The sequence below is a fragment of the Terrapene carolina genome, unplaced genomic scaffold (genome assembly GCF_002925995.2).
Source record: "Terrapene carolina triunguis isolate 2854851 unplaced genomic scaffold, T_m_triunguis-2.0 Scaffold96, whole genome shotgun sequence".
In the NCBI taxonomy this organism is placed as follows: Eukaryota; Metazoa; Chordata; order Testudines; family Emydidae; genus Terrapene; species Terrapene triunguis.
In genome coordinates this window covers 59,508,503-59,527,310 of record NW_020664447.1, presented here as the reverse complement: position 1 = coordinate 59,527,310, position 18,808 = coordinate 59,508,503, and the positions used below count along the sequence as shown (strand labels likewise).

Here is an 18,808-nt window from a genome sequence, read left to right as displayed (position 1 = left end):
CAAGCTGGATACCTTCTCCATTAAACCGGTGTTACATTTACATGGCCAGATAAAGCCTAGAGGGTGCCACTCCCTGCACAACCAGACCATAACTCTGTGACGCACACAGGCCCCCTCCCAGGTGGGTGGTTGCAGTACAGTGATGGTCCAGGGGCCTTTCCTCTTCTCACTGGGACACTAGAGGCTGTCTCCTGTTACCTCCCACACGAGGGATCCACCCACATCACCAAGCCCTGGGGGAGAATCAGGCACGACTTACGCTGCTCCGGCCACAAGTCTGGGGATGCTCGGTCCAGCTTCTCAAAGCTCAACAGGGAGGCTTCCAGGTCGGTCCCTGGAAGGAGACAGTCAATCAGACACGGCGCACACCGCTCCCGCCTCGCAGCCGGGCATGTCACACGCAGCCTCGGCGACGCCCCGGCCGTACGGCCCCCGGGCCGTGGCGTGAGGGTGCCCTGGCAAGGCTCGACCGTGGCGCCCCGCGCAGGACACTAGTGGCATCTGTCCGGGGACGTGCCCGGAGGGCAGGGCTGCCCGTTCCTGTGTCAGGCTCCATTGCCCGGGGCGGCCCCGCGGCGAGATGGGGGCGCCTGGCAGGGCCAGTCCCCGGGACCCCCACGGTGCCGAACCGCCGGCGAGAGGGAGTGGGGGCAGCGACATTTAAAGCTCGAGATGCAGCTTAGGAACCGGGCGGGCTGGGCCGGTGCCCAGGAGACGCCGCGGCTGAGCTCTGCGCGTAGGGCAGGCGGGATGCGATAGGCGGAACCGGCTCCAGTCCCGGTGATTCAAGTTCTTACCTTCCGTGGGAGCCGCCATCTTGCCCAAGTCACGTGACGGGCAACTGCCGCCCGCGGGAACCCGTACACGTGACTCCCTCTAGCGCCGCCACGACACGCGTCGCCTGCGTTCCTCTCCCTAGGAGGCGTGTTCGGACCCGAATTTCCACCCAAGCAGGCTTCCCATGCAGGGGGCGTTTCAGTTCACGTGGCCAATCCTCGCCCTGGGACGGTGGGCGGTTCCTGTGGGGCGGGGCCAAACGAGTTCGGATCCCTATTGGCCGGGACGAGCGGCACCGTGCTGTGCGAAGGCGAGGGTGTTGTCTAAGCGGCCAATGGCAGTGCGGGGGCGGGCCCTGCTCTGTGAGGGTCTGGCAGTGGCCCCGGGGCTCAGGGACTCCCAGCGGGCAGGATGGCGGCGCTGGCAGGTCGCGGGGCCCAAGCTGGGCAGCGGTTCCTATGCAGGGTGAGGCCGGGCGCCCGCAGCCCAGCGGGGCCCGAGGGTACTGAGCAGCCCCTTCCCCGTGCCTAGGTGGGGGAGCCCTGTCGTGGCTCCGACGGGTGGGCCCGGGGCTGAGCTGCTGCGGCTGGGGGCTCGGGGCTGGTCTCTCCGGCCTCGCCTATGCCGCACAGTCCCCCGGGCTAGGGGGCCGTGTGGCCGCCGCACGTGTGTTCCCGACGGGCTCTCGGGGGTCAGCCTGGCTGCCAGCGCGGCTCGACTGAGTGCGAGACCCGGGGTCACCGCCCCCTGCTGGAGGAGGAGCAAGCCTTGCACTCGCCCCGCGAGAGAGGGGTGCCTGGTCTGGGATAGGTTTAATCCGGGGCAGACAGCGAGGGGTGGCAGCGGGACAGCTCTCAGACTCGGGGCAGCGAGGTTTCTGGCTATGACTCGTGTGTGGGAGCTGGGCTGGGCGGGCTCCCGACAGGGCTATGCACGGGGTCGGCCTTACCGCTTTAGTGCCACTGTGGACAGGGACTGACGGAAGCGGTTCTGATTGTTTCCCCGTCCTGCTGCCCCAAGGAGAGCTGCGGGACGGTACCTAGAAAACTGCGCAGTGGAAACGGTTTAGAACTGGACTAGTGTGAATGAGGGCAGTTGTGCAGCACTTTCAAATACGTCGACCTAGCAGGGCTAACTTGAACCATTGAACAGTTTGTGCTTAATCAGGTTCCTTGTCATTGATTCCATTAGCACTTGTTCAGTTCTCTGGCCTACATACAGGGAATGATGGAGACCCCTCCCATGGCATATTAACTTGCAGCCATTGGTGACTGTCCCCTGCATTGCTCCATCAGGATACAGTTGACCAGGGCCGGCTCTGGCTTTTTTGCCACCCCAGGCAAAAAAGCTTCCCCCAGCCCCCGGCGGGGAGCGCGGCAGGGGAGGGCGCCGAGCCTGGCCTCAGCCCCGCTCTCCCCGGCCGGACGGAGCGCCAGGGGGAGGGCGGGGAGCCTGGCCGGGGCCCTGCTCTCCCCGGCCGGCCGGAGCGCCGCCCCCCTCCAGGTGCCGCCCCAAGCACCTGCTTGGTTGGCTGTTGACTGGAGCCGGCCCTGCAGTTGACTAATGGACCTTGGGGCTCAGATACCACGCTCCCTCCACAACCACAAGCCAGGCAGGGACTGGATGGATCTAACCTCTGCGGAGACCCCAGGATTTGCCTCTTGTGTTTTTAACAGCATTGGTCTCTGTGTCTCTGCCTTTCTTTCATGTAGATCCCTGCAAAAGTGAGTCCCACCTGGTATTCTTCATCCTTCTTCTCTTCTTTCTCAGTGGTGAGTTCATTCTTCTTCCTGATGACAAGCTTTACCAAAGGGAAGGAATTGGGGGCTCAAGGGGTCCTGGATGCAGGGAAGGGTAGGAGGGGATGCAGATGGCAGCTATTTTGTTAACCATCCACATATTTGCATGGCAGGAGCTTCATCCCGGTACTTTCACTTGCATAACTCAGGGTGCCCAGAGCCTATCTAATCTGGTGTTATGAAACTAAAGCAAGTTTTTGTGGTTGCATTGCCAAGGGGGTGGGTTTACATGGGAAGAAAATGTATTTGCTGAATTGACTTTAAATAGATCAGCCCAGATAGCAGGGCATGAAATAGTTTCAAGTCAAAACTCTAGATAAGGCTGGCTAACGCTCTAAGAAGTCTATAATAGCTACTGGAGCAGGTGAATTGTTGGGCTCTTTTCCTCATGCAGTGAAACACTTCCTTCACATCTCTCCTTAAAGGTCACTTCCAGGGCTTAAATTCTCAGAGACTTTCCTGGCCCTCCCCCCCCCCCCCCCCCCCCCCCCATTTGGGGCTCTGGGCTTCAGTTGTGAGGCAGGTGCGAGGTCGCAGGGGCTTCAGCCCCACAGGGAGGGCTGCCAAGGCTCCCACAGGTTTGAAAATATTTACTGGAGCTCTGTTCTAGGCAGCTCCAGCTGAATGTAAGCCCTGGTCACTTCTGTCACGTCTCTTCCATTTGACTTCTAGCTGTTTTTCCCTAACACATTCATGCTTTGGGGCTCTTAGTGAAGTGAGGGAGGAGAGTCCTAAGGAGCCTTTCTAGTCATTGAGAGAGAGAGAGAGAAATCTGCCTTCTTATTAATCTAATTTAGATATTTATTACACACAGGAAAACTACATTAGAAGAACTTTATTAAGATTGTAAAGTCAAGCAATCAAAAGTTAGCAAATGCCAGGAGTGACATATCCAGGGTAAGAGCCAGACTAATGAGTAGTTGTGTCCCCCTGCCCTTTAACTTTGGGTGCCTTTTCACTGCTGTAGCCACCACTCCTGGTCTGCTCTCACACAGCCTCCAGCACATAAGTCACTCCAAGCTATATTGTGAGAGGGCTGCCTGCCAGACAGTGACCCCAACACACTCCCATTCCCAGATTTTCCCCCAGAAATGTATGTCTTGTACTGCCCAGCCCTTTCCTGGGCAATACAAGCTTATATGAAGTTTGTCATTTAACTAATAAAAATAATAAGCACACTTGCTGTCCCAAATGGAGTTTCCCAAACACTTCAATTCAAACACACTGGATTAGATAAAGTGATAAAACAAGAGAGAGATTTTAAGCACACACAGGTATGAGGCATAAAAGGCAGAATTGGTTACAAAAAAAATAAAAGTAAAAGGCAACTAACGCCTGTTTTTGCCAACTAGGGTAACGGTTCTCCATGGCTGGCGTTAGACTTGCTGGGGCCTGGGGCCGAAGCCCAATCCCAACGGTTTCAGCTCAGGGTGGCGGGGCTTGGGCAGGTTCAGACTTTGGTCCCGCCGCCTGGTCGTGTAGTAATTTTTGTTGTCAGAAGGGGGTCGTGGTGCATGGAACTTTGAGAACCCCTGAACTAGGGTAAATTCAGGGCAAAGTCTCACCACGTGATTCAGCAGTTCTATTGGCTGAACTTTCAGCCAGGATCCCTCCCCCAGTCCAGTGTTGTTTTCTTTGTTCTTCAGGCGTCGTGAATGCCATAAGCAGAAAGAAAGGGAGGAATGATTTGTAGCGTCTGTCATTCCTTTTTATAGCTTCCCCTCCCCCCACCAAGAAGCATTTCCTGCTGAGATCTAGGAGACTGAGTCTACCTGGATGGGAATCCCATGCTGTTTCTTTGCTAAAATATAGATTTTTCACCTACGTTCCTTTTCCTGCTAGTGAATAGCCACTTAACGGGTGGTGGCCCATTTCACCTTGTTTACCCCTGGCTGAGGCATCAGCTTGCCTTTTGTCTCTGAGGAACTAGTTTGGCCACTCAGCAGACTTGGAACATGTTTTAGTAACACCACACGGTGAAATCGTATAACTTTACATACAGTATTGCCACACATTTTACCAGAAAAATAATGATCATCAAACTATGAGTTATCAAACGATATCTCACAAGATCTGCTTGTACAAAGATTATTATAATAGTGTGCAAGGGGTGAAAAATAAGATACAGACGTCACACCAGGATTAAGATGGCTCATGCAACCTTAATTCGTCCCCCTTGTGCATATTGATTCTGATGGTCTTTAACTACATGATCATATGTATTTTTTCCACAGGGCCCCTGCCTCATTCAGTGCATAAAAGAATGATGCTCACTTAATGAGCCGCTATTCAATATTTTGTTTTCTTGTCATTAATCATTGTGGCTCCAGGTTTATTTACTGCACACTATTCAAACCCTGCTCTGAAGATAGAATTATTACTCTCCTCAAAATGGGCTTTTCTGTGGTGCTCTCACCAGAGTATCTGAATGTTGTACAAACAATAATGAGTTTATCTTCATAACACCCCGGTGAAGTGAGTTGAAGTGTGGTGGTGGCGGTATTATCATCCCCAGTTTACAGATGGAGAAACTAAGGCAAAGAGAGACTAAGGTCAAAAGTATTCACTAATTTTTGATGCCCAATTTCAGACACCTAAAAGCTGATTTTTCAGAGTAGTTAGCATTATATAGAGCATTATATGTTCAAAGCATAGCTCCCCTTGACTTCATTTGCAGCTCAGTGCTTGGCACTTATGCAGATCAGATGCTAAGGTCTTAGGTCAGGCACCCAGAATATGAAGAACGTACAACTAGTGACTACATGTGAAAAGTTTGGTTTAAGTGACTCACGTAAGAACTCTGTGGCAGAGACAGGGATGGGCAGCATTCAGCCATCTTAACCGTGAGACAGTCCTACTCTTCCTGCAGTCCCCTGCCTCATTCAGTACAAATCTTCCAACTTCTGCAACAAATAAGGCAGGGGCCCTACAGACAAGAGTCTCCTTTAATACCCAACCCTGATTCATCACCAGAATAGGTCCATCCTGTCCACTGAACAAAGTAAGGGTCCTGTGGGGGGGGGGAATTGTGATGATGTTGTAGTAAGAGGAGGCCCTGAGATATAAACCTTGGTATCAGAGGCCTGGTATGAGGCCTAAGGCCTGAACTAAAGTAATGGTCAAGACTTTGCTAACATAAAGCAAAGTTAAGCTGTGAGCCAGAGGCAGGCCCTGTTCACAGAAGTTGGCAAGAAAAGGGCTGATGTTGCATAAACATATATTCACCTAGTGTATTATAATATAAACACAGCACCAGAACATTCGCATACTTGTACATTCCACACACAACAAGGAACAGGCTGACCCATCCCAATGACAGGGCCAAAAGGGGAATATGATAGATAGTGTTATTTTGTTCGAACCAACATGTACAAGGTGAGAGGCGGCACCTTACTACGTAGAGGGGTTGTACCTTGCTGCGTAGAGGGGTTGCACCTCAATACGTCAGGAGTGATGTGTAACTTGTTTGTATCTGTGTATAAGAATGCATCCCTGAGTGGATATCTTTGTCCGGCCGAGGGGGCAGTGGAAAGTCTCGCCACTGACTGAGCCAGGTCCATTGCCAAGAGGCACTTTCTCGTAGTATGCCCGGTAGACTAAGTAATCTACAGGGAACTGCAACTGTGTCCGAGGTCGCAATAAACCTGGTCGATGTGACTTTGCATCTTACTAGACTCTATGGTCATTGGGGGTTCTCTTCGGGTGTGCTGGGTCAGCTATCTGCGCAGAGCTGGGGCAGCACACAGAGGGAACACGCATGCAGCCGAGTGATATCAACATAGGAGAAAGCAGAGCACCACACTGGTAGCATCTGACAACAGACGTAACTGAAGACTGTACCATAATGCAGACACACAAGGGGCTGAATTAAAGTTGCACAGGCAGCCTTAATTCTGGCATTTCCCAACTTTTGATTGCTTGACTTTGTAACTTAAATAATCTTCTTTTAATGTAGTTTTTTGTGTGTAATTTCCTAACTCTTAAAAAAGCAAATTGGGGGGGGAAAAACACAGAAATTCCATTATGTGGCATCGTATTGACACCCAATGGGCCATTAGCTGGGTTGGAACCTTGAGATCCACCACACAGACCTCAGTCACTTCACTTAATGGAATAACTGATGACAGTAGTAAGTTGTCATCCTCTAGTGGCCCAGCAGTAGAGGGGAGAGACACACTTTGCCAATGAGTTTCACAGATATTTGCTGACCACTGAGGAACGGTGAGATTCAAAAGGCTTGGGTTCCATTGCAGGTGCTTTTGTTCATCTTTTTACAGTGCAATATTAGTAATCAAAAATAATAATATAAAGTGAGTACTGTGCACTTTGTATTCTATGTTGTAATTGAAATCCGTATATTTGAAAATGTAGAATAACATCCAAAAATATTTATAATGAATTTAAATTTGTATTCTATTATTGTTTAACAGTGCAATTAAAACTGTGATTAATCATGACTATTTTTTAATCTAGTTAGTTTGTTTTGCATTAATTGCATGTATTAACTGTGATTAATTGACAGCCCTAGTTATTACAGAGAAAATCCAGATTTACCCCTGCGCTGGAGGGAACATGCTTTGTGGGGATGTCACATGTGCAGCCTGGTCACTCATAAGAGCAGTGAGGGGATGGAGTACGTTCAATGAGGAGGGAATCTTTGGAGATTATAGCTGTTATAATTGAAGTCCCTACTGAGCATATGCAAATTGGGATTCCCCCCCCCCCCCCAGTTTGGGTGGATTTGTATGGTGACAGCAAAAGGCATGTATAAAATCATGACTGGTGTGGAGAAAGTAAATATGGAAGTGTTATTTACTCCTCATAACACAAGAACTAGGAATCACCAAATGAAATTAATAGGCAGTAGGTTTATAACAAACAAAAGGAAGTATTTTTTCACACAAAGCACAGTCAACCCGTGGAACTCCTTGCCAGAGGATGTTGTGAAGGCCAAGTCTATAACAGGGTTCAAAAAAGAGCTAGATAAGTTCATGGAGGATAGGTCCATCAATGGCTATTGTCCAGGATGGACAGGGATGGTGTCCTTAGCCTCTGTTTTGCCAGAAGCTGGGAATGGGCGACATCACTTGGTGATTACCTGTCCTGTTCATTCCCTCTGGGGCACCTGACATTGGCCACTGTTGGAAGGCAGGATACTGGGCTAGATGGACCTTTGGTCTGACCCAGTATGGCCGTTCTTATGTCCCTAACACAAAGGCCATCTCCCTGCCAAATTTCAAGTCTTTGCTCCAAAGCTTTCGGGTGCTAGAGCTTTTTAAAGGAAAAGTTGCCAGAATTTGTTAATTTGCAAAACAACATATTTTCTCTTAGCCTTGCTCTCAGAAATGACTAAACCATTCTGGCTGAAATTTTCCCAAAAAAATTCACCCTTGAGAGAGACACCTAGTATAGAAGCTTGAACTGTTGAAGTCTGCCAAAGTTATAAGCAACTGAACACAGGGTCTTTTAAATGGGAAGTGTCGGGCAACATTAAAAATAGGTGGTGCTAGCAGCCTCTTCTGTATGGTATCTAGGCACAAAAGGGAGGCAGAAACACCACCCATTAACCTGTGCTTTGTCTTCTGCAGCCAGCAACCAAATTGTTCATTGATGGGAAGTTTGTTGAATCCAAAACTACCGAATGGATCGATATTCACAACCCAGTAAGTGAAATGACCTGTGCTGCTGTGTGGGCCCTTGCTCTGGTCAGGAAGGGGTTCCACCTCACTGAAGTCACTTGGGGAGATGCAGGGAATGTGACTGTCTTGCAATTGCCTTCTTAGGGGTCAACTGTCTTCTCAAGGTTAATGCCAGACCCAGTAGAAATGATGAACGCTGCCTTCTCTCCCCTATATGGTAGATCTCCAAGAGGAGAATTAGGCCTCTTTTTCTACTCTTTTCACACTGGAGGGGCTCTGTGACTAGTACATCAAGTTAGTAAATGGTTTCTGTCATAGAAGCTTAGGACTGGACTTACGTGATTTGATGTAAGCCTGAAGGTAAACTCCTGGCAGAGACTGGTCACGGTGTAGACCCCACCTCCCCTCCAAGGGGGAGGAGAGAATCCTGGCTGGAATCTGAGGTTCTTTTCCCCTCCTTTGATGGAGCTGCCATCTTTAAGCTGTGAAATTCCAGTGAATTTGGCATCAAGTACCATGCTGGATGCAATTGCTTTATGAGTCTGGTCTCAGAACTCAGATTTTGTTAAATTCATTTCTCTGTCTGCCTCCGGGGGCAGATTCAATTGAGACTGCATGGAGGGAGATCCTGCCTGACTCTTGCAGCAGGTGTCTAGACAGTGGGTTCTTGGACTTTTCTGTGTGGAGCCCCATTTTGACATTCTAATTATTATTTTTACATTTTGTTCTTGATAGTGATCAGAACAATGAGACTCATTCAGCAAAGTTGGCTCAGCCAACTAAACTCATTATATCTAGTGAGGAGATTCACCCTTTGCAAGGCTACTTGCTTTCTTGTTTTATTTCTTCTGCTCTTGCTCTGAACGGTTAGTTATCTTTATTTTGCAGATGTTTCTCTGAATGATGTAACTGATGATCTCTGTTATGTCAAAGCAATTTTAAAAAAGCCTACATTAAAAGAATGTTATGGTTGTTAAAACAAGCTCTCAAAAGATAGGAAATGCTGGATTTATGGTTGTCCATACTAATTATGATATAGTACTTAACTTCGTAATCACTTACTGATTTTTTCCAAAGGACCCGTGCCTCATTTAGAGCACAAGAGGAATAGCAGATGAGGCATGGAAAAGACTGTTATACAGAGAGAGACTGCTGTCCATAGGATCCCATCTTATGCACAGCAGATGTGTAGTGAAGAGGCTGAGAGATCCAGGAAGCAAAAAAAATCTTGTAGTTAAAGCACTGATGATACTGAACCCAGGAAAAATGGGTTCCATCCCTGACTCTGTTGCAGTCACTGTTAGGCAAGTCCCTTAAACCAAAATGTTCAGAGGTGGCCGCTAACTGTTTGTTTTCTCTATGCCCGTCTTGAGACACCTACAGCTTGATTTTCAGAGGTGCTGAGCATTCAACTCTAGTTGAAGCTATGCCCTCAAGGTATGTGAGGGGAGGAGTTTCTCCCTGACATCAGGGGAATCATGTAAGTATGGTTCCATTTTGGAAGGATATCAGATCAGGGATGTGAAAGGGGCATTGAATGGCTGAGGGAGATGGCATGAAGAGGATGAGTTTTGATGTAATTGGTTGTTCCATCAGGCCACAAATGAGGTGGTTGGTCGTGTCCCGAAGGCCACTCAGAGTGAGATGGAGGCAGCTGTGACTTCATGCAAAAAGGCTTTACGGAACTGGTCAGAGACATCGGTTCTGAGTCGCCAGCAAATCTTCCTGCGTTACCAGCAGCTCATCAAGGACAACCTGGTGAGACACTTATCACTGTGCTCAATGGCTGTCGCTGAGTACATGCCAGTAGCCCAGGGTGGGCAGGCTCGAGTACTGTTTCCTGGGCTCATGGCAGGGCAGTGCTGCCTGGGTTTATGAGCAGAATGGGGATGGCATTCCTCATGCCAAGGAAGGGATGGTGTGGTGCTCTTCAGGCCCCTGGGGACAAAGAGGTAAGGGCAGATTGTTGTTTGCATTTTATCTTTACACCAAGTGCTGTTTCAAGTTGTCTTGAGGTTTAATGGAGTCAGTGAAGGCAAAAGGGAGAAATATCTGCAAGAGTTGTTCTCACTAGGGCTTTGCAGTTACCCGTTCTGCATCCCCAGATTGCTTGGCTGTGATGCCATAGGATTCAGATCGGCCCTACAATTCCAGTTGTCCTAATTAAAACATTCCCTTTCTGTAGGTTGGCTTTTCACACGTACAGTGACTCATACTAAGAAGTAGCAAATTGGGTAGTGTTTCCTTTCCAAGCCCCTCCTTGCTGGTCCATTTGTTGTGGTATTTGGCTATCTGTGGAACAGTCTACCCTGCTTCTACCTCCCACTTCTGCTGGTTGGCCCTTTTTTTTTCATTCTCTCTCTCTCTCTATTTCCAGAAAGAAGTTGCCAAACTCATCACTTTGGAGCAAGGAAAGACCCTGGCTGATGCTGAGGGAGACATATTCCGAGGCCTCCGTAAGCTACTGGCTCCTCCCACTATAAGGGGCTTTCAGAAGCTATGGGCAGGGGAAAAGTCCAATGAGCAACAGGGGCTCTAGAACACAAGAAAATAGCCCCCTTCAGAGCCTTCACATGAGGGTAGAGGGATGGCCTTGTCTATACCTTAGAAGCTGCAGATGGAAAAGGTCCATTTTCCTTGCGCCATTTAAAAGTTGCAGCCTACTTCCTCTCCCTGCATGTTATACTGACTCCAAATGGCTTTTAATAGGCTGTGGGTCTCTTCCGTGTACAGAAATGGCTGGGATTGGTACCCCTGTGCTTCTTGCACTGGGAAAGTTTTGTTAACTTAACTCAGGGCTCCTGTCATGCGAACATTGAATGCACTGAGGAAAGAATCCATTTACAGCCAGCCAAGCTATTGTGCTTGGCCATGCAGGGAGTGTTCATGGTGCATGGGAGCTGTAGGTTATGGGGAAAGAGAGAATTGCATTGTGGCATTGTAGAGAAGACAGTTTTGAGACTGAGTGGTAGGAGCTCACTCTTTGGCATATCACCCTTTCTGCTGCAGAGGTGGTTGAGCACGCCTGTAGCGTGACATCCCTCATGCTGGGAGAGACCCTGCCCTCCATCACTAAGGATATGGACACTTACACCTTTCGCCTGCCTCTGGGAGTGTGTGCAGGGATTGCACCATTCAATTTCCCAGCCATGATTCCTCTCTGGATGTTCCCCATGGCCATGGTTTGTGGAAACACCTTCTTGATGAAGCCATCGGAGCGTGTGCCAGGAGCACTCATGTTCCTTGCTAAGCTGTTACAGGATGCTGGTGCCCCTGATGGGACTCTGAACATCATCCATGGGCAACATGAAGGTAAACTCAGGCTAGTCTGCTGAGTTGGCTACAGAGTGTGAGGGTGTGTTGGGGCATATGTGCTTTGAGGGGAGGCATAGAGATGTTGGGGTTTCCACTGTTATGGACCTGCATGTTGTTTGGGAAAGTGGGACAAGGGGGATCCAGGGAACTGCATGGCTGATGCAGGACGATAGAGAAACCTTTGAAGAGAGAGGGTGGACAACATTTAAATCTGGATGTACTTTTAGATTCCTAGGATGGTCTTTTCAAAGTGTCCAAGTGACTTAGGAACACAAGTACCGTTGACTTAGGGTACTTGTACTCCAAAGTCACTTAGGCACATCTGAAAATACCACCCTCGGAGCCTAAATTCAGATTTAGAAGCCTAACTTTAAGCACCCAGTTTGACAGATTTTGGGTGGTTAAAAAGTAAGAAGGGTTCTGGCAGTTCTGGAGCTGGAAGAACATCAAGATATAAAGGATAAGGAGTTCTGTGAACTTCAGTGTGTAGTAAGGACTGGAGTGGGAGAAGGTGGCTGGGATTCAAGTGCCAGAAGGGCAAAGGCCAGGGTGGGTGGAGGAGCTGGGATGTGGGTGCTATGGGGACAGAGTGATGAGGATTGGAGAGCCAGGCAGGTGAACAGAGGGGCAGGGGTTCAAGTGCTGGAGAGTGAGCAGAGGGAGGGGATGGGCAGCAGTGGAATCCCTGTAATGGTGGGGGCAGGAATCTGGGTGCTTGGGCTGTGGGTAGTAGAGGGATGAGCATTGTGGGGATGGGGGTGGAAGGCCGGAAGGGACCATTTGATCAAAATGGTTCCTTCCGGCCTTGAACACTCTGGAGAGGAATGTTAGAGTCCCAGCATATAATGAGCTATTTCCTTTTTGAAGCTGTGAATTTTATTTGTGACCATCCGGATATCAAGGCAATCAGCTTCGTGGGATCCAATCAGGCAGGAGAGTACATCTATGAAAGAGGATCCCGGAACGGCAAGAGAGTCCAGTCCAACATGGTAATGCCCCTCAATGTAGCAGAGGTTTCAGCCTACAGACTGCTACTCCCTTGTATACATGCTTACGACCTTTTCCATTCAGCGTCTGGGACTGACTTGAATTTAGGCAGTTGGATGTGCTGAGAGAGATTAAGCTTCCCTTTCTACCAGGATGTTAGCAGCTCAGTAACAGTTATGATATGAAGTTGTCACTGCAGAACTGGAAAGGTGGGCCAGATGTATTTAGCAGTTTGAGATTGTATATATGTCTTGTATTTTAGGGAGCCAAGAACCATGGTGTGGTGATGCCCGATGCCAATAAGGAGAACACCTTGAATCAGCTTGTTGGAGCTGCTTTTGGAGCAGCTGGCCAACGCTGCATGGCCCTGTCTACAGCCGTATTAGTGGGAGAGGCAAAGAAGTGGCTGCCAGAGCTGGTGGAGAGAGCCAAGAACCTGCGAGTTAATGCAGGTACAGATCTGTTTGGTAGCTTCAGGTTAAGTACCTGGCTTGTGTGTTTTTGTGTATCTCGTACATTGCAGTGTGTGACTGTGAGGTCTTGGCTCCATGGGTTTGGTGCATGGAGGTGGGGGCTGGAAGACTGCCTGCTTGGAGGCTCCGTGGGTGTGTGACAAGAGGTCTGGATTCAGCACCACATGGTTGGGGTGCTGGGGGGGATCTGTTGTGAGGGTGGGCTTGACTGTGTTACTAGAACTCTAATTTTACTTTCACAACATTAGGCAGTTTATAACTGTGGGTTTGGGGTTTTGTGTAAAAGGACTCAGCCCTGCCTTTAACGTAGCAACCCCACTTATAACATTAACAGACTTTTATTCTAGGAACGTTTCCCTTTCTTTCAATTTGCGTTCAGTAAAGCCCTTCAGACGGAAGCATATCTCTTTCTAGGGGGGGATAAGTCAATCCTCTGTTGGATTTTGTAGTTGATGTAAACAAAAAAGAAACAAACAAGGGTAGCTGATGTAAAGATCTTTGCCATTCACATACATCTTTATTGAAAAATAATTGAAAAACTTGATACATAGATTGCTTTGCATTTCTTGGATGTTCATTTTCCAGCTCCATTTATAGGCCTTGTACAGTGTATTTCTAACTATGTGTGAATTAGGTTTTTCCATTTTATTTTATTTTTAACTTTATCACACTATAGAGCTCTCTATTGAGTTATATTGTTATGCTTGTACAAAAACTTAAGTAGTCCCCCTCTTTTCTGCCAGCATAGATGCCTTCCCTCCACCCCATCTCCTATTTTTGAAGAGATACTTTTGAGAGGACCATCCTATTAATGAGACATCATTAACAGAAGCATTACAGTTATATTGAAATGAGTTTCTTGCTATTTAGGACTAGCTTAACTAAAACAAAGACTTAATCATTTTGCATCTTCTTCATTCTAATTCTCCTTAAATATGTTTGTGGACCTCCAGCATACACAGTGTCTCCATTTGAGCAGCCAGTTGGAGGCATATGTGCATTAAAGATTGCTTTAAAAAAAAATACATTAAATTATCACACACACACACACACACACAGTACAAGGGAGTTAAAAAGTCAAAAGACAGACTAAAAACAAAAAGGCTTCGTGATATTTTTTTAAAGCTCATGGTTTCTGAGGCCAATTTCATGATTTTTTCAGGATCCAACTCATGACTTTTAATCTCTTGAGATTGGCAATACTGCAGACTAAACAAACTCAGTTCCCCTTTGACTCCATCTTATGCTTGTTTTTAGCAGCTATCATGTGTAGCATATACAGGACAAGATGACCTTTTGTTACCTTTCTCCCTCTATGGTTCAGAAAGGCTTTTGCAAAATTTTCAGAACTCACCACAGCAACTATCAGCTCTTTGTGTTTTGGGTGTGGGGACTTCTGTCTCTCTGTTTTGGAAACATGGGGCTTTTCTGTTGGTTTGGGGTTCCCCTATGGGTTTGGAGTTCAGGGTCTCTTGGTTCTGTGTGTTTGAGTTTTGTGTTCCTCTCCTACTTAATTTTAGGATTCTTGTATCTTTGCTGGGAAGGTAGTTGTTGGTTGTTCTCTTTAAATATGAAACCATCACAATTCAAACCTTCCCCTGCTTCTGTACTTCAAAGGAGACCAACCAGGAGCAGATCTGGGGCCCTTAATCACCCCCCAAGCTAAGGAGCGGGTCTGCCACCTGATTGAGAGTGGAGTGAAGGAAGGAGCTGCCCTCCTCCTGGATGGACGAGACATCAAAGTGAAGGGTTATGAGAAGGGCAACTTTGTTGGACCAACCATCCTTGCTAAAGTCCAGGTGAGCTAGTCAACGGACTGGTCACTGGATGCAAAGGAATGAAGTATTTCATAGGTTCAGTGGAAAGGGTGGCACTTCTAGTCTGCCCAACACAGCTGGCAATGGCCCAGTGGGCTTATCAGCCTTGATAGGCTAGCTGGCAAATTGCTAGTTCAGTGTGTGCATTTAAGCACTTAGGGATGTTGCATGTATTAATTGGGCAGGGTACGATGGTTAAGGTTCCAACCTCGGTATATCCTGAAACCTGGATTGGAGAGTTATAAGTGACGTGGTCTGTAATTGGCCTGAGAGATGGGTGCAGATGAAGCTAGGAAATTGGGGGGTAGGAAGGTAGAAGAGTGTGGATGGGGTGATGCAGGCAATTAATTGCCAAACCCGCAGCTCCTGCGTAAGAAATTGGTGGTTTGGAATGACAGTGGGAGAGTTGTAGGCAATGTGAGAGTGCAAGGGAGAAGGATGGTGGGTAGGGTGCAATGGGGTTGACTGGCAGGCAAGATATGTGCCAAGTTGTAGTGATGTGGTCACCCAGGCTGGGAGGATGGAAAGCTAGGAGTTATGGAAACAGAAGCAAACCAATCAGGGTGGATAAAAATAAATGATTTTAAAAAAAAAATCCAATTTTTTTTTTTTAATCAGATTTTTTTGATAAAATGCTTTTTGAGGAAAAAAACCTATCTAAAGATAGTTTTAATTAAGATGCATTATAGCTCAAAAATATCTCATCATGGAATAGGGATTATAAATTCTAATTCTATAGTATGAGACAATATATTCATGTAATGTTTAAGAAAAGTTTTGTAAATGAGTTCCAATAGTTCATGGATTAAGGATCTAATTTTATGGCGTTCCACAGGCTTCTGTATAGATTATTTAGGTTAATCTTTCTATCTACCCAATGGGACTCAATGCTCAGTCTAGAAGATACCATTAGAGATGCTTAGTTTTGCAGTTTTAAAACTGGATTTGTGTCTCCAGAGGTAACATGCTTGTTAACAGCAAAAATGTTTTTAAATAAATAAATATATAGAGGTGAGAAATAAGAGACCTCAACTCTATTGTCCTTTTGCAAATTTGTGTACACAGTCTTAATCCCTTACCTCTCTCTAAAAGTGCAAAGTTTCAAAAAGTTAAATGAATAGAAGGTTGTTGGGGGCGGAATAAATCAGGACAAGAAGAAGTCTGTGAGAAGTGAGGGACATATGCTTGTTTTGTTCAAATATTATATGTTTGCTGTTGAAGAAAAGAATCCAGAATACTTAACGTTGTTGTTTTAGTTAAATAAACCAATTTAAATGTCTGTTTGGTGATGTTCTCCTCCTAATACAGCATGGCAAGAAAATCCTCCAAATATTAATGATTAACCTGTTGAATTGGAGCTAGTTCACCTCCCAATGACTTCATAAATATCTGCTTTAATTACCTTTGCTAAATGAAATAACCAATCATTCATTTTCTGATATAGCTGTAAAACTAGTCTGAAAAGTTTTCAAAACAAATCACTGTTTAAAAATGTATAGTGTGTACCTTCTAAAAATGAAACCTACATCTATCTCTGAGTTGTGAAGAATATGTATTAAAGTTATAACAACCAACAAGAATGCACTTTTATGTAGAAAACCATGATTAAATCGAGTCTTCCTGACTAGTGACTTAAATCAAACCCACCCTGAAATCAATCCTGACTGCATCTAGGCCCCTTGATCAGCACTCAGGTCAAAGAGTAAATTTGTCACTTGACTGAGAGCAGGCAGTGGATGTGGTAGTTGGGCGTGACAGATGGCAGGGCATGGCATTGGGGTTGGTAGCTACCAGGGCATGAGGGACAGTGGGGCATGTAAATTCAACAAGGACAAATGCAAAATACTCCACTTAGGAAGGAACAATCAGTTGCACAGATGCAAAATGGGAAATGACTGCCCTAGGAAGGAGTACTGCAGAAAAGGATTGGGGTGGGTCATAGTGGATCACAAATTAAATATGAGGGAACAGTTTCAAAAAATATGTGACCATAATTCTGGGATGTATTAACAGGAATGTTGTAAGACATGAAAAGAAATTCTTCCATGCTACTCCGCACTGATTAGGCCTCAACTGGAGTATTGTGTCCAGTTCTAGGTGCCACATTTCAGGAAAGATGTGGACAAATTGGAGACAGTCCAGAGAAAAGCAACAAAAATTATTAAAGGTCTAGAAAACATGACCTATGAGGGAAAATTGAAAAAATTGGGTTTGTTTAGTTTGGAGACGTGAAGACAGAGGGGGGACATAAGTTTTCAAGTACATAAAAGGTTGTTTCAAGGAAGAGGGATGGCCTGGATAATACTTAGTCCTGCCATGAGTGCAGGGGACTGAACTAGATGACCTCTTAAGGTCCTTTCCAGTCCTACGATTCTGTGATTCTATGCAGGATGATGTTCAGTGAGGTGAAGGATGGTGAGTGATGATGGGAATGCTCCGAGGGTTTGATTTGTGTGTGGGGTGGTCTCTGCTTTGGGGGTGTCTATGGCATTTCCCTGACATGAGTTTTGTTTTCTGCTGTTTCTCCCTTGGCAGCCAAGCATGACCTGCTATAAGGAGGAAATCTTTGGGCCAGTTCTAGTAGTTCTGGAAGCAGACACTCTCGATGAAGCAATTGAGATAGTGAACAGAAATCCCTATGGAAATGGAACTGCAATCTTCACCACCAATGGCGCCACCGCTAGGAAATACTCCCACTTGGTGGACGTGGGGCAGGTATGTATCCATAGGGTAATGTATAGAGTAGAATTATTCCCATCAGTGCTTGCCATGTACATGAGACACCCATCTAGCCCTGGCTTTTGATTTCTGTCTTAAGGTGTCATAATGTTTGATTAGGTAACATACTATTATCTCATATTTAAGGAAACTGGATCTAGTATCTTTCAGGGGAAGAGAAATATGAGGCTGTTCTGTTGTTGCTACAATCTGGTACTTGTTTCTTCTATTAATGTAGTGGCTTTACTCTGATTTAGGTGGGTGTAAATGTTCCAATACCAGTGCCTCTGCCCATGTTCTCCTTCACTGGCTCTCGTGCTTCTTTCAGAGGAGACACCAATTTCTATGGCAAACAGGTAACTCATCAAATTAGGAAACATATTGTGTTTTTGCTACTCTGTCAACCTAGTGCAGGAAGCCAGGTGGAGGTGAAGGAAGAGACCACCAGATTGCATTAACAAGGTGGAGACTTGTGAATGGAGGGAGAATTGAACAATGTGCTTTATTGCTGGGGCAGAGACCTCAGGATATCGGGAAGGGCAGAGAAACTGGCAGCTCCCATGGTGGAGATCTTTGTACTCTGAAGGTATAGTGGGAAGCTTGCAGGAGTCCCAAGGCCAAATGTACAACCCTTGTTTCTCTCATTTCCTTCAGGGGGTGCAGTTCTATACACAGCTGAAGACCATCATCTCTCAATGGAAAGAGGAAGATGCCACAGTTACCAAGCCTGCTGTAGTTATGCCAACCATGGGAAACTAACCAGCTTTTACAGGGGTACCATCCATGGTGCCCTTCACCTTCTGTGCTGCAGACTTCTTCCAGCTGTGTCCTGACTGCTTCTATTCCCTATTTCCCTGGGAATAGAAAGCCCTGTTCTCCCTAAGATCTCTATTTCCAAACAAATCAGGGAGGCTACTCATGTAACGTCCAAACTAAGTTTTCTGTTGCTCTCAACAATTTTCAGTTAATTGAGTTCAGTTTCTCCCCAGAAGAAACACTCTCCTTTAGTGACAGGTCAGATGACAAACCTGAACACAAATTCTCTTCCCCCGCGCGCCCCCCCCCCCACCCCTCAAACTGAACTTTCCACTATATCTGTCTTTAGTCCCACTGACTCGGTGCTGCAGCTTTCTCCACATCCCTCTTTGATCCAATATTCTGATTCCACCTCACTCTGAGAAACTCTCCCTGTTGCAAAGAAGTGGCTTTTCCATTATGGGCAGGTAGCAAGTTTGAGAGAGTCTCTGAAGTTCTGGAGAGTTTAACCCCGTACCCACTGAACA

At 46.8% G+C, this 18,808-nt stretch overlaps 2 protein-coding genes across 2 annotated transcripts in view; one reads left to right on the top strand and one right to left on the bottom strand.

Moving 5' to 3' along the window:
* Positions 1-846, bottom strand: part of LIN52 (lin-52 DREAM MuvB core complex component) — a 65,159-nt gene extending 64,313 nt beyond the window's left edge. The window contains exons 1-2 of the mRNA XM_024192738.2: positions 798-846; positions 260-334 (exon numbers count right to left, since the gene is read on the bottom strand). Coding sequence (XP_024048506.1) covers positions 260-334; positions 798-816 — 94 coding nt within the window. The 5' untranslated portion in view covers positions 817-846. The remainder of the gene's footprint in view (positions 1-259; positions 335-797) is intronic.
* Positions 847-1,114: 268 nt separating this feature from the next.
* On the top strand, positions 1,115-18,585 carry ALDH6A1 (aldehyde dehydrogenase 6 family member A1). The gene is made up of 12 exons (XM_024192736.3): positions 1,115-1,242; positions 2,490-2,549; positions 8,165-8,239; positions 9,812-9,973; positions 10,593-10,671; positions 11,225-11,527; positions 12,398-12,519; positions 12,780-12,969; positions 14,608-14,789; positions 17,343-17,522; positions 17,783-17,881; positions 18,180-18,585. The coding sequence occupies exons 1-12, from the start codon at positions 1,189-1,191 to the stop codon at positions 18,282-18,284; spliced, it is 1,611 nt and encodes a 536-aa protein (XP_024048504.1). The 5' UTR covers positions 1,115-1,188; the 3' UTR covers positions 18,285-18,585.
* Positions 18,586-18,808: the final 223 nt, after the last annotated feature.